Source organism: Camelus dromedarius, chromosome 9 (assembly GCF_036321535.1).
Source record: "Camelus dromedarius isolate mCamDro1 chromosome 9, mCamDro1.pat, whole genome shotgun sequence".
Classification (NCBI taxonomy): domain Eukaryota; kingdom Metazoa; phylum Chordata; class Mammalia; order Artiodactyla; family Camelidae; genus Camelus; species Camelus dromedarius.
In genome coordinates, this window is record NC_087444.1 from 73,521,642 (window position 1) to 73,534,992 (window position 13,351).

The 13,351-nt window shown below is 57.3% G+C and overlaps 1 protein-coding gene across 1 annotated transcript; it reads left to right on the forward strand.

Annotated features, from left to right (window-relative positions):
* Positions 1–1,840: 1,840 nt before the first annotated feature.
* Positions 1,841–12,945, forward strand: CYTH2 (cytohesin 2). The gene is made up of 12 exons (XM_064489473.1): positions 1,841–2,051; positions 2,888–3,035; positions 3,134–3,200; positions 4,241–4,359; positions 5,457–5,537; positions 5,990–6,102; positions 6,213–6,361; positions 6,869–6,980; positions 9,437–9,513; positions 9,648–9,719; positions 9,820–9,974; positions 10,063–12,945. Exons 1-12 carry the CDS (start codon positions 2,033–2,035, stop codon positions 10,148–10,150), a joined length of 1,200 nt encoding a protein of 399 aa, XP_064345543.1. The 5' UTR covers positions 1,841–2,032; the 3' UTR covers positions 10,151–12,945.
* Positions 12,946–13,351: the final 406 nt, after the last annotated feature.

Here is a 13,351-nt window from a genome sequence, read left to right on the forward strand (position 1 = left end):
TGCATGATCTTCTGGGGGAAACTGGGATGAGAGATGCTCTGAGAGGGCAGGTTGGGACTTGAATGTCTGAATGACAGGGCAGGCTGAGGACCAGAATCACCTCCTCTCTGGTCCAGCTTAGAGAGCAGAAGATGGAGGAGGTATCTCTGAATATCAGGGGATGTATGTGTTTACGGGGAGACTTATCCCCCAGATTAAATCACCGGGAGCCCTAGAGTTGTGTCTGTGAGTGTGCTTTTGGGGTACGGGTCCTCGGGTCTGGCTCTGGCCCATGTGGCTATCTATCTAAGTGCCCAGCAGGCTAGGAGCCAGCCGCAGAAGGAGCCAGGTCCAGGAAGGACACGTTCCCATCCCTGTGTCCCAGGATTGAGGACAGGCACTGTCATTGCCCATCAGCCTGCCCCAGTGCTGCATAAGTCCAGGTCCCCCCTTCTGACTTCCCCACCTCCCTTTATCCTTCAGAATCCCCACATAATAACCGGATGGGATTAATTAGCTGGCTGCTCCCCCAGCACAGGGTGGCCAGGGTAGGTACTGGGGGCAACGGAAACACAGGCATGAAGAAGGATGTTAAGTTGGAGGGGAAGGGATAAGAAAAGAATTCTGTTTGGAATGCGAGGGAGTAGGGGCAGGGCTGGTGCAGCCTGGGTTTCCAGCGGGGAGGGCAGGGCTTGAGCTATTCATAAAGGTCACTGAGGGGATTAGGAGGCTCCATGTCTAATCTGTCAGCTTAACCAGGTCCTGGCCCCGAATCTGTCCCCACCTGCCTAGCTCAGGGACAGCGAATGAGGACCAGGCCAAGACACCATCTCAGACTCAATCAACCTGACCGTGATGGGGGTGCCCAGCTTCTCCATCTGAGCCAGGCCCCTGCACCCACTTTGCCCGCAAGGAATGGGAAGGAGAGGCGGGGAAGGGGAAAGGGCCTCAGGATACCCAGAGGAGGGAGGAGTTTAAGAGCAATAGTATGAGAGGAGGGGGAAGTTAAGTGAGGTGAGTCAGAGGAGGGAAAAGACCTTGAGAAGGGAGAAGGAATCAGAGGTGGGAGGATGCGGAGGAAAGGGGAGTTGTCCTACAGGGAAAGGATGCTAAAATAAGGGGAGGAGTTTTGAGGAGAATGGGAGGAGACAGAGGCAGCCGGCGCCAGGAAGGAGGAGCCTGTGCTTTCACTCTATTTGGCCTTCCCCTATAGTCCCATTCTCCACGACAGCTACTAAAAAGCATAGCATTTGAAAGAAAGAATAAGTCTTTTGTTTCACCACTTCTTGACGCTGAAGAGGCTGAGGTGAATGAGGAGGTCATGGGAGGGGATAGGGAAAGGATCTGGAGATTGGAGGGGCCAGTAGCCGAAGGACGAGAACCAAAAGAAAGGTTAGCCAAAGCTGCTCGCGGTTGCGTGGCAACCACTGCGGTCTAAAGCCAGCTGGGCCTGCTAGAAGGTGTGGCTCACGAAAACAACCGATAGTTGTGGCCCCACCCCCTGGCAACAAGCCAGACAAAGTACCGCCCCCTAGCAACGTATTACTAGAGGCGGGGCTTGGTTGAACCAGTAGCTTAGTGCCCAGAGCCTTTGCGCAGGCGTAGTCCTCTCTGCTTGAGCATAGTCCCACCTCCAAGCAAATTCTTTCCGAGGAGAGCAGCCAGCCAAGTGCCTTCTTTAGTTTCGGAGGTGGGACCCGGACCCCTGCCCGCACTCCGATTGGCTCCACAGACCGTCTACCTCAGGCCGGACACAGCTACGTCTACTCTTTGTGTGCCTATTGGCCCTGGAGGGCGAGCCCGTCGGTCTCGGAGGCGGAGCAGACGAGAGGGGCCGCCGTGGATTGGACGGTGTCAAAACGAGGGGCGGACCCTACTGGCGGGGCGGTTGGGAGGCGAAGGGAGAGTCTTTTCAGCGCTGAGGACTGGCGCTGAGGAGGCGGCGGTGGCTCCCGGGGCGTTTGAGCGGGCTCACCCGAGCCCGCGGGCCAACGCGGATCCAGGCCCTACCGGCGGGACCGCCCCGGACTCCCCGCGGGCCTTCCTAGCCGCCATGGAGGACGGTGTCTATGGTAAGTCGGGGAGGGGCGGGGACGGCTGGGAGCGGATGGAGGGTTTCGTCCCGAACGTTCTACTGCGAGCGTTCCTCCGGGTGCGCGCCTCACGGAGCCGTTCGGCCCTATTGTCGCCTAGCTTTTGTGGGGCGCGGGACGGGCTTCCGGCAGGTCCTAAGAGCGGGGCGTTCCAGGCCATTGTTTGGGCCGAGCCTGTTTCCGGTGGCGGCGGGAGGGGGTGGGATGGAGAGGCGGAGGCGAGGCTGGGGCGGAACCATTCCCTCTGGAGGGGCCGGGCTAGCCCAGTGCCTGCTGGGATCGGGGAGGGGGGCTTCTGCGGGCGGTGGGGTGGGGAGAAATCTTGGGGGCTACAGAGATCCCGCTAAGGCGGAGGGCTTCCATGCCCCGCCCCCTACCCCAAGTTGCAAGCTGTCATCAGCTTCCCCTGCCATAGTTACTTTCCATGGACCAAGGAGTCAGGACACCCAGGCCCCCAGCTACCTCGCCAAGAATGGAGGCAGAAAACCAAGGCTTCAGCTCCCTTTCAAGTAATGAGCCCAGCAGTTCAAGCTTCCAGCCCTTTTAACTCCCCAGACATGAGTCCAGGCTCCCAGTCCCTTTCTCCCCAAGGACTAAACAGTCTAGATTCTCGGCCCTTCCTCCCCTAAACTGAGGAATCTAGGTCCCCAACCTTTTATTCCAGCAGACAGAAGGCTGGACCCTCTCATCCTCATCCTCTGCCTGAACCTAGGAGTTCTGCCCACCCCACCCCCCAGCCATATGCTTCCCTAGATTCAGAAATGCAGGCTCCCAGTCCCCAGAACTGAACTCCAACCCGTGTCCTCCTCCCCCAGAGCCCCCGGACCTGACTCCAGAGGAGCGGATGGAGCTGGAGAACATCCGACGGCGGAAGCAGGAGCTGCTGGTGGAGATCCAGCGCCTGCGGGAGGAGCTCAGCGAAGCCATGAGCGAGGTGGAGGGTCTGGAGGCCAATGAGGGCAGGTGAGGGCTGGGGCAGGGAACCTGGGGGTCATGGGGCCCGACTGGGACGAGGGATGCCCAGGCAGTGACCCTCCACCCTCTACTCTCTGCCCCTGCAGCAAGACATTGCAACGGAACCGGAAGATGGCAATGGGCAGGAAGAAGTTCAACATGGACCCCAAAAAGGTGCTTGGGGCCACAGGGCTGGGATCAGCCAGGCAGATATTTAGACAGTGGAGTCTGGCTCATCCAGGTTCCAGAAGTGTGGTGGTTAAAGGTCTGCCTTTGGTAGACAGACTTGGTCCTTATCCCTGGATTCAGATACTGGCTGTGCATTTGTTCCCTGACCCCTAACCAAATGCTCCAGCCTCCTGACCTTTGCTTGTGCTAGTTCCTCTGTCCAAGAGGTCCTCTTCTCTTTTTTGCTCATATTTCTGGATCCATTTCTGTTGTCACCGGGAATCCCCAGGAGGAGCTAGACTGAGTCTTGTAGGGACCATGGACAGTGACATGTACAAAGGAGGGTTGACAAGTGCCATGACAGAGAGAGGTTCCAGGGCTGTGGACTCTCAGAGGAGGGAACCTGGTACCATCAGGGAGGGCTTCCTAGAGGAGGGGATATTAAGGTCAGGTTTGAAGGATGAATTACTGTTCACCAGGTGGAGAAAAGATGTTTGTTCATTCATTCATTCATTCATTTTATACCCATTTTCTGAGGCCTCCCTTGGGCCTGCCCCTCTGCTAGGCAATGTCGGGGACCCAGAGGAGAGTTTGACCCTGCCTTGCCCTCAGGGAGTCCCTAGACATGGATCCCGCTATCCAGAGTGAGATTTAGCCACAGTGAGGTCCTTGTGGCATCGGGAGAATCAGAGAAAGCCCTAGTCCAGCCTGAGGCTTGGCCCTGCTAACAATTTCCCACTTTATTCCTCTTGCCCAAAGCAATTGTAGTTTGTTCAGTCATTCAGCAAACATTCATGGGGCTCCCGTTCCTTGCCAGACCCTGCTCCCAGGGCTGGAATTAACCAGGCAAAGGCAGACAGAACAGGAGGTACAAAGGCTATGAGGTGGGAGGGGTGGTCTGTAAGGCCCCAGGAGTAGCCTGAAAAGGAAACCTGGCTCTGCTCTGGTGAGAGTGAGGGTGGGTTTGGATGCCAAGGTTCCTGAGGACTTGGGAGAGAGTGGCTCCCTGAGCACACCAGCGCTGAGACTCAGCCCCCGCCCACCAGGGGATCCAGTTCTTGGTGGAGAATGAACTCTTGCAGAACACACCAGAGGAGATCGCCCGTTTCCTGTACAAGGGCGAGGGCCTGAACAAGACGGCCATCGGAGACTACCTGGGGGAAAGGTGAGACCCCTCACCTCCGCAGCCCCTGCTGGATCTCTCCCCTCAGTTCCCCGCATGCAGTGCCTACTCTCAGGCTGCCGGCTCCTCCTAAGGAGAGGCCCTGATAGACCAGCCTTGTGACTGGATGACGACACAGGGAGCTGACACTGGCGTCTAGGGGAGTCTGGGACCTTCTAAGGAACCTGGGGACGTGAGCATCTAGGGGGCATGGGGACCATCCATTTATGTCTGGGAACAGTGGAGCACATCTGCAAGTGTCGTGGGAGCGTGGGAACCTTGTGTAGACAGTGGCATGCTTAGGGGCAGTGTAGACAGCTAGGGAGCATGGGGGTCCTCACTGGACATCTGGGAGCATGAGGACCACCTGTGAATGTCGGAATGTGAGGACCCTGTAGACGTCTGAGGTGCATGGGGACCTGTGACGTCTGGAAAACCTGGGGACCATCTGGGAGCACCTGGGGTGTGTGGAGACCATCTGAACACCTGGGTGCACAGGACTATCCGAGGATGTCTGGGATGTTTAGGGATTGTGTGGACATCTTGGGTGTGTGGAACTTTCTGAACATCTGAGGTGCATAGAGGCTGTTTGTGGACATGTAGGGTGTATGGGAACTATCTCGGGGGTGCGGGGATCATCTGTAGGTGTCTGGGGATCGTCTGTGGACATCTGGAGTGCATGGAGATGGTCTGGATGTCTGGAATTGTGGGGATGGTTTAGTGGATATCTGGGGTGCCTGGGGACTGTCTGTGAACAGCTGGGGGATGGGGGCCATCTCTGGCCATCTGTGGAACCTGGGGCTCATCGGAGAGGTGATGGCCCACAGAGACGTGTTTGCTATGTTTCTCCCAACTGCAGAGGTCCAGGCACACCAGGGTTCTTGTAGCAGATGGTCCCCCCAAGAGTGTTCCGATTATCCCCACCCTGGTGCCAGGCCTGTGATGGGGGTCTGGCCAAAACTTCTATCTACTACAGCGGCAGCTGCTGTGCAGAAGAAGGGGTGCAGCCTCCCCAGTGCTTTGCCTATTGCCTCCTCTCCTCCCCGCCCGCCACCTCCCCAGACCCCTTCCTGTGCATGACTTTGTCCCTGTCCTCCCAGGGAAGAGCTGAATCTGGCGGTGCTCCATGCCTTTGTGGATCTGCATGAGTTCACTGACCTCAATCTGGTGCAGGCCCTCAGGTGAGAGGGATGGGGTTGGAAGGGCAGGAAGGTATCTGTCAGGGCTTTCTGTACAAAACCAAACAAAAACAAACAGAAATTAGAGAATTGATTGCCTTACACAACACCAGAGTCCACAGTAGGGCCTCCTTCCGGCATAGCTGTATCCAGGTGCTCAAATGGTGTCAGAAGATCAACTTTCCCTATTGTGGAGATAGACATTGGCATTGCTCCGTGCAGACCCTCCTCCCACAGGATAGCAGAAGCTCCGAGCAACCCTCAGAGCTGTTCAGCAATCTTAGTAGAAAGAAGTTGTTTCCATACAAATCCCACCAAAAGTCTTATGGTCAATGCTCATTGGTCAGATTGGCCACAGACTCAGACCTCTTATTGGCCAGTTCCTATCCCAGGGACTGAGAATGGAGGGGGTTCTGCCAGTCCTGAAGTTCACATCCGTCCCCTCTCTAACCCAGGCAATTTCTCTGGAGTTTCCGCCTCCCTGGAGAGGCACAGAAGATTGACCGGATGATGGAAGCCTTTGCCCAGCGCTACTGCCTGTGCAACCCTGGGGTTTTCCAGTCCACAGGTGGGGGCTCAGACTCCCGGGGCCTGGGGAGGAGGGAGCCGGGGGCTTGACCTCCTGGGTCCTGGGGGGCCCACACCCCCTTGTCGTCACCATCTGCCTGTCCGGTGCAGACACGTGCTACGTGCTGTCTTTCGCCGTGATTATGCTGAACACCAGCCTGCACAACCCCAACGTCCGGGACAAGCCGGGCCTGGAGCGCTTCGTGGCCATGAACCGGGGCATCAACGAGGGCGGGGACCTGCCTGAGGAGCTGCTCAGGGTCAGGCCCTGCCTTCCCCTCCCCCCGGCCCCCCAGCCCTGTCCCTCTTCCTTCCAGCTGCAGACCCTCCTCCCTGCGGGTCTCCAAGTGCTTAAGCTGTCCACTTGGCATCACTGCCTCTCCCTTGATAATGCCAGCCTGTAGGTTTCTTTTCTCTGTGTCTCTGCCTGCCTGTCCTTGTCTCTCTGCTTCTCTTTTCTATCTCTCTCTGCTCTCTGACTCTTTGGGGTCTTGATCTGTCCCGTTCAGCTGTCTGTCTGTCTCAGCGCTTAGCTCTTCTAGCGTCTGTGTTGCTGCATCTTTCTTTCCTCCTCTTCTTGGGGCTCCCTCCACTCTTCTGCCTTCTGCTTCCCTTTCCTCCCCGGACTCCTCCCTCCCTCCCTGGGCCGGCGGATCTGTGGTCTCATTGGCTCCTCAGCTGCTGGGAGAGTACCCCCCCACCCCCGCCAAGTAGCCCCAGGAGGGTCCCAGGAGCCTGGAGTTGCTGACCATGCCTTCGCCCCTTAGAACCTCTACGACAGCATCCGAAATGAGCCCTTCAAGATTCCCGAGGATGATGGGAACGATCTGACCCACACCTTCTTCAACCCGGACCGGGAGGGCTGGCTCCTTAAGCTGGGTACGTCCCCCCTGACTCTGCTGGCTACCTCTGCAGGGGTCAGCGAGTGGGCCTGGGCTCTGGACTCAGCTTTTGCACATATCCACTGTGTGACCTTAGGCCAGTAATTCAACCTCTCTGAACCTCAGCTTCCACATCTGAAAAGGAGATCAGGCCTGCATGTCATGCCCAAGCCCAGGACCTGTCATGTTTTCGGTGCTCCCTAACTCCTTCCATTGGTCCCCATACATTTCTGGAGCCAGGCCCTGGTCCAGGCACTGAGGCCACAGTCAAGAACCAGATAGCACAGGCCCCATGGGGAAGGGGGGATGCTTTCAGCTGCAGTTAACAGAAAAACAGCCTGGGGGAGGGGACGCCTGGGAGGCCGTGACCTCACTTGGCAGGAACTCCCAGGGGTCGGGGCAGGGCCCAGTGTGAGGGTCTTGCATCTGCCATCTGCCGCCACGGTCTGTTGTCACCTCATCAGTCCAGTAGCATGGTGTCTGTTCCAGAGGTGTCACACCTCCCCAGACATCAACCATAGGCAGAAAAGAGCCCACAGAAATGAGAAGACTGGTCTTAGAACGCTCCGTGGGCTCCTCAGCTGGTTGGATTGGTCCCCAGTGGGGAGGGGAAGCAGCATGGCTGCTGTCGATGAATGGGTCGGGTGGGGGCCAGTCCACCTAAACACGTGGCCCCATCAAACTCAGGGCCAGTGAGCAGAGGTCCTGCGGGTGCCCCTTCCATGCAGGTATCTGAGGACTGGAGTGGTTCTCAGCGCTGACTGCCAGGGAAAGTCATCTGGGAGCTTGGAAAACCGCAATGGCCAGGCCGCCAATTCGGGCAGTCAGGAACTGTGGGGCAGGACAGGCCATTAGTCATGTTGAAAGCTCCCTGGGGGGCGGTTCCAGTGCATGGCCAAGGTTGAGAGCCTCTGGCTTGCAGCCAAGCTTTGTAATAGATGCCACTGGAGGGTTAGCAGTGGCTATTTAACAGAGAAGCAGTGAGTAGCTACTCCAGGGAGACAGAATCTGGCAAGGACTTACAGTCTCAAGCAGACAGTGGAGGCAGCCCGGATGGTGGGAAGGTCCAGAGGAAGCTTCCAGCCAGGGCTTTGCTTCCTTCAGGTCTCATCATCCACCAGAGTCAGGCTCCCCACAGCACCCCCCAGCCCCCTGTGGAATTGCCTGCATCAGCTCCAAGGGAAGGAGGCAGGTCTGGGGGAAATCTAGATTCTTCAAGGCCAAATAGTGCCCCTGGCAGTGAGTGGGCGGGAAAGGAAAGCAGGAAGGGCAGCTTTATTGGGAGCTGGTTCCCCTCCAAACCACTCCCATCGGCAGGAATCCTCATTTCTTGGATGAGGAAATGGAGGCTCAGTCACTGTCCAGCAGCCACAGGGCAGAGGTGTCCTTGGCCCCAGATCTCTGACCAGAGCGCATCACAAGGTTGTTAGAAAAAGGCACCTCTTGAAACACTGAAGTACAGGAAAGGGAGTCTGCGGTGGTGGTTATAGTCACAAAGATGGTTAATAAAAGCCATTCTTATGGTTGCTATTTAATCTTTCCGGGACCACAAGGAACCCAGAAGCAGGTCACTTTGAAGGAGGAAGGTGTGGGGCCGAGTGGGTCTCCAGACTGGAGTCCAGAGAGGGCAAGAGGTTGTCCTAAGGTCACACAGCCACTTTGTACTGGTGTTGATATGAGTCCCCACACCCACCTTGGCCCCAGGAGTGGGGTTTTGTCTTCTGCCTGTGGAGGTGACCTCCAGATAGAGACATCTTCACCATGGCAACCGAGGGCCCTCCTGGCCTGGGATATGTCCTGGGGGTTGGGCTGGAGCCAAGCACTGACTCCAGGAGGGGCTCCCAGCTGCTGTGGTGGGGCTCAGCATCCCTGGCCTCCCCGGGAGGGAGGGGGTCCAGCCATTCCTCCCTCATGTGGATGTAACTGGTTTTCTTCCCTCTCTCTCCCTCCCTCCCTCTCTGCGCATTTCTCTTCGCTCTTTCTGTCTCTGTCCCACCCTCCTGTGCATCCCTTCCCTCCCCCTCCCTGTGGCTCTGGGGGGACACCCCCTTCTTTCGCCTCCCTTCTCCTCGCCTGGTCCTGCCTGCTTTCTCGCTGTCTGCCCCAGGAGGTAGGTACACAGCCTGTCCTTGCTCCCTGACACAGCACAAGGGGCGGGGAGGCGGCTGCCCTGGCCTGGGGCCCACAGGAGGGGGCAGGGGGCTCAGACTCCCGGCCCAGGTCAACACAGGCTTAGAAAGTGTAGAGCCCCCCGCCTGGGGTGGATGGTTCCCGGGGCTCAGACATGCCTGTCCCCTGTCCCCATGCTTATCTGTCTCTTCCCACGTACCGCTTGGTCCTAGGCCCTGATAGCGCCACCTTTCCTGCACTCACCCTGTCTCTCACCACCTCCCCACCCTCCCAGAGGCCCTGTCCCCCTGTTGAGCCCAGGCCCCCTCCCCCCTTCCCTTCCAGGGGGCCGGGTGAAGACGTGGAAGCGGCGCTGGTTTATCCTCACGGACAACTGCCTCTACTATTTTGAATACACAACGGTGAGGGCGGGGTGGGCGGGGTTGGGTGGAAGAGCAGGGGCGGGGCTGGGATGGGGGCCTGGACTCCCTAGTCCCAGGGAGGGAGGGGGCCTGTGGTGAGGATTTGCAAGTCTGAGTCTGACTTGTCTTCTCAGGACAAGGAGCCCCGAGGAATCATCCCACTGGAGAATCTGAGCATCCGCGAGGTGGACGACCCCCGGAAACCAGTAAGACCCTCTCTGTACCCGGTGCTGCCACGGGGGGGGCGGTGGGTAGGGGCGCCTCTGGCCCCAGGGCTGGCTCTTCCTCGCTGTCCTTGTTCTCCAGAACTGCTTCGAGCTGTATATCCCCAATAACAAGGGGCAGCTTATCAAAGCCTGCAAAACAGAGGCAGACGGCCGGGTGGTGGAGGGGAACCACATGGTGTACCGGATCTCGGCCCCCACGCAGGAGGAGAAGGACGAGTGGATCAAGTCCATCCAGTGAGCCTGGGTCCCAGAGTCCTCAGGGAGGTGGGGGTGAGGGGCTCACACTCCTCAGCCCTCATCCTGGGATCCGCCCCTTCCACAGGGCAGCTGTGAGTGTGGACCCCTTCTATGAGATGTTGGCAGCCAGGAAGAAGCGGATTTCTGTCAAGAAGAAGCAGGAGCAGCCCTGACCCCCGGCCCCCAACTCCATTATTTATTACGGAGCTGCCCCACCCGGGTGGCCGGCCCACCGGGCCCTGGGGCTGCAGATCCCGGTCCCCGTTTGGAAGATTCACCACCTCTAGCTCCTCCCTCGTTATTTGTAATTAACACGCTGTTGGTAATCTTATTAATTATTTAACCACTCGCGGCCTGCAGACCCCCTCATTTCTTGAGGTTGACGGACCCAGCCAGGCAGCCGCATCTGTGACCTCGGCCAGGAGCGTGGATTGTCGGTAGCTCTCATAGCGCATGAGGAAAGGGTGCTGTCCGAGCCTGGAGCCCCACGGGGGCCTCTCTGGGACAGCTCACTTCTGGTTTCACTGCTAGCCTGCAGGGAGAGAGTGAAGGGTGAATAGCGTGGCCAGAGTTAGCAGTGAGTTAGAGCTGCGTGGCCCTGAGGATGTAGGCAGGTAGAGGTTCCCGGACGATGTGTAACATTCATTCTAGACATTACTGGACAGCCAGGAGCCAGGCAGATGCTCGTCCCACCTTTGCCCTCCTGGGCTTGGGGTCTTTGAGGGAGAACTGGAGAGCTGGAAGGACTCTGAAGGGGACCTGCTCTGGCAGGGTGTAGGATGAATCTGGAAAGAAGGGAAAAGGCCCAGGTACTGAGTACAGTGAGTGGGAAGGCCTTGCTGATGGGGCTGGGCAAGAGGTCAGTGCTGTGGAAAATGGGCTGGGACCATGTAGATGGGGCAGGGCTTTGGGGCCAAGAGGACAGGCCTCTGGCCAGTTGAACTGCATTTCTCAGCCACCAGAGGATTATTCTCCTTTGGAGACATTTCGCACCAAGCAGGGATAGTGCTGAGAAACTGCATTTTTACTCCTGCCCCAGGATTCCGGAGGTCTCCAGAAGTGTAAGGACTGCCTTCTTTAGGGGTGAAAACTTGGGAGGTGTGGTACTCCTGAGCCCCAGATTCAGGCCTGTCCTCCCTTCCAGCATGGGGTGTGCATGATGTCCCCAAAGAACAAAGGTGCATGGATCCCAAGAAGGGTGTTGGGAGACCCTGTGTCTCTCTCCTGTGGCCAGATCTGTAGCTGAGGAGGCTTTAGTACAAGAAACCACAACTCCAGGCAGGTCCAGGACCAAGACCCCGCTGGAAGGGAAACCTGTGGCCCTGGGACACGCCAGAACCGCAGTTATTCCTGCCTGCTGTGTTCTCTGTCCCCGAGGGCCAAACCCCTGATTGCTCCCAGTGGAGTGGGGAGGATCCCGAATCTCAGGCCTTGGTCCCAGCCCCACCCTTGGCCACCAAGTCCATCCGCAGGTGTGAAGGTTCCTTAGCGCTGTAACACTCCCCTCCCTCCTGTGAGACTGCAGACTACAATTCCGGGTGAGCTGTGGCGTCGGCCACCCCGCTGGCAGGAGAGCCATTTTGGAGGCCTCCTGGGAGATGAAGTTTCTCAGGTTTCCCTTAGCCTGATCCTGCGCCCTTCCACAGGTTGGGAAACAAGGTCCTTGGACCCCTGGGGCTGATGGAAAGTGGGGTTTCCAAAGGAGGAAATGGAATTCCTAACTCCTCCCAAAGTTTCTGTAGAAGTGGAGCCATCCACCCAAGGTCAGGGGAAATGAGGTCCCTGTATCAGTAGAGGGTCCCACCACTATCTCACCCTGTGTTGCTTTCCATGGAACAAACCCACAGGTACTGAGTGCCTCCTGTGGGGAAGGAGCTGACCCAGTGGAGATGCCTGGGAAGGGCAGAGGGGGAACAGCATGTGTGGAGGCAGGAAAAGGCATGGTGTACTGGAGTAACACAGCAGTGCCTCTTTGGTGGTGAGGGAGAGGGAGTGGGGGTGACAGGAAATGAAGGGGACGCCTGGGCCTGATCATTTGGGGTGTGGACAGCCATGCTAGGATTTTGGATGTATTCTTAGCTGATGGGAAGCCATCCAAGGGCATGAAGCAGGAGAGTGATGTATTTGGATTGAGGTTGTAGGCGGGGCCTCTGGCTGCTGCAGGAGAGCGATCTGAAGGTGAGCAGGGGCTGGGTAAGTTAGGAGGCCGTGCTGTCATCCTGGTGTAACGGGTGGAGGTGAAGAGACCTGGACCCGCCTGAGTCATTTTGGAAGAGGAGCCAGCAGGACCTGCTGCGGGCTGGGTCACCTCTGGGATTCTGGCTCGAGCAACTGGTGACCAGCAATGTCATCAACTGAGCTGGCTGAAAAGGGAATTCATAGGGGGAGAAAACCAGTGGTCCTGTTTTGGCCAAATTAAGCTGGAGATGCCTGTGGAACATTCAGATCAGACTCCTGCCACCTCAAAATTGTCTTTCACTGTTGCCCCCAATCTGTCCTCTAAGGATTGAGAATTCTGGCTTCCAGCCCCATCCTCTCCCAGGACCCCATACTCACAACCCCTTTGTTACAGATTGAATTGTGTCCCCCCACGAATCCATAGATGGAAATCCTAACCTGTGGTACCTCAGAATTTGATCTTATTTCAAAATAGGATCATTGCAGATATAATTAGTTAAGATGAGGTCATTACTGTGGGCCCTAATCCAATTTGATCAGTGTCCTTATACAAAGGAACATTTTGGACACAGAGACAAACAAGGGGAGAACGCCGTGTGACATGATCAGGGTGATGCTTCTACAAGCCAAGGTGCACCCCAGATGGCCAGCAGCCCACCGGAAGCTGGGAGATACACCTGGAACAGAAGCTCCCTCACAGCCCTTGGGAGGAACCAACGCTGCCAACACCAAGATCTTGGACTTCCAGCCTCCAGAACTGTGAGCCAATAAATATCTGTGGTTTAAGCCACCCAATTTGTGGGATTTTGTTACAGCAGCCAGAGTGAACAAACACACCCCTTCTCCCTCAGACCCAGGAGCCTAACCTAGCTGGGTCCCATGCACCGCCCACCCTGGGCAGACGTGTTCTGAGATCAGTTGGAGAACCACCCGAACTCCCGGCAGTGGCAGTAGTGGAAAGAGGCAAAACCTAATCCTCTGCCTCTCCCTCCATCCCCCACAACTTACATGTGACCCTAATGCCTTCATCACCTTAATTCCTAAGCCAAGAGTCCACAGCATCCCAGCTGGGTCCCCACTCCTGACCCCTTCCCTCCTTCATCCAAACTGCATCGCTCAAATACACAAAGGAATCTGGCTTCCAAGGTGATGGGGGACAGGTTGAAGCCAGGAGGTGAGATGCAAAGACAGACCCA

Coding starts and splice junctions, on each gene's coding strand:
- CYTH2 (XM_064489473.1), top strand. Junction 3,036..3,133: donor CTGGAGGCCAATGAGGGCAG/GTGAGGGCTGGG, acceptor CTGCCCCTGCAG/CAAGACATTGCAACGGAACC. Junction 6,103..6,212: donor TGGGGTTTTCCAGTCCACAG/GTGGGGGCTCAG, acceptor TGTCCGGTGCAG/ACACGTGCTACGTGCTGTCT.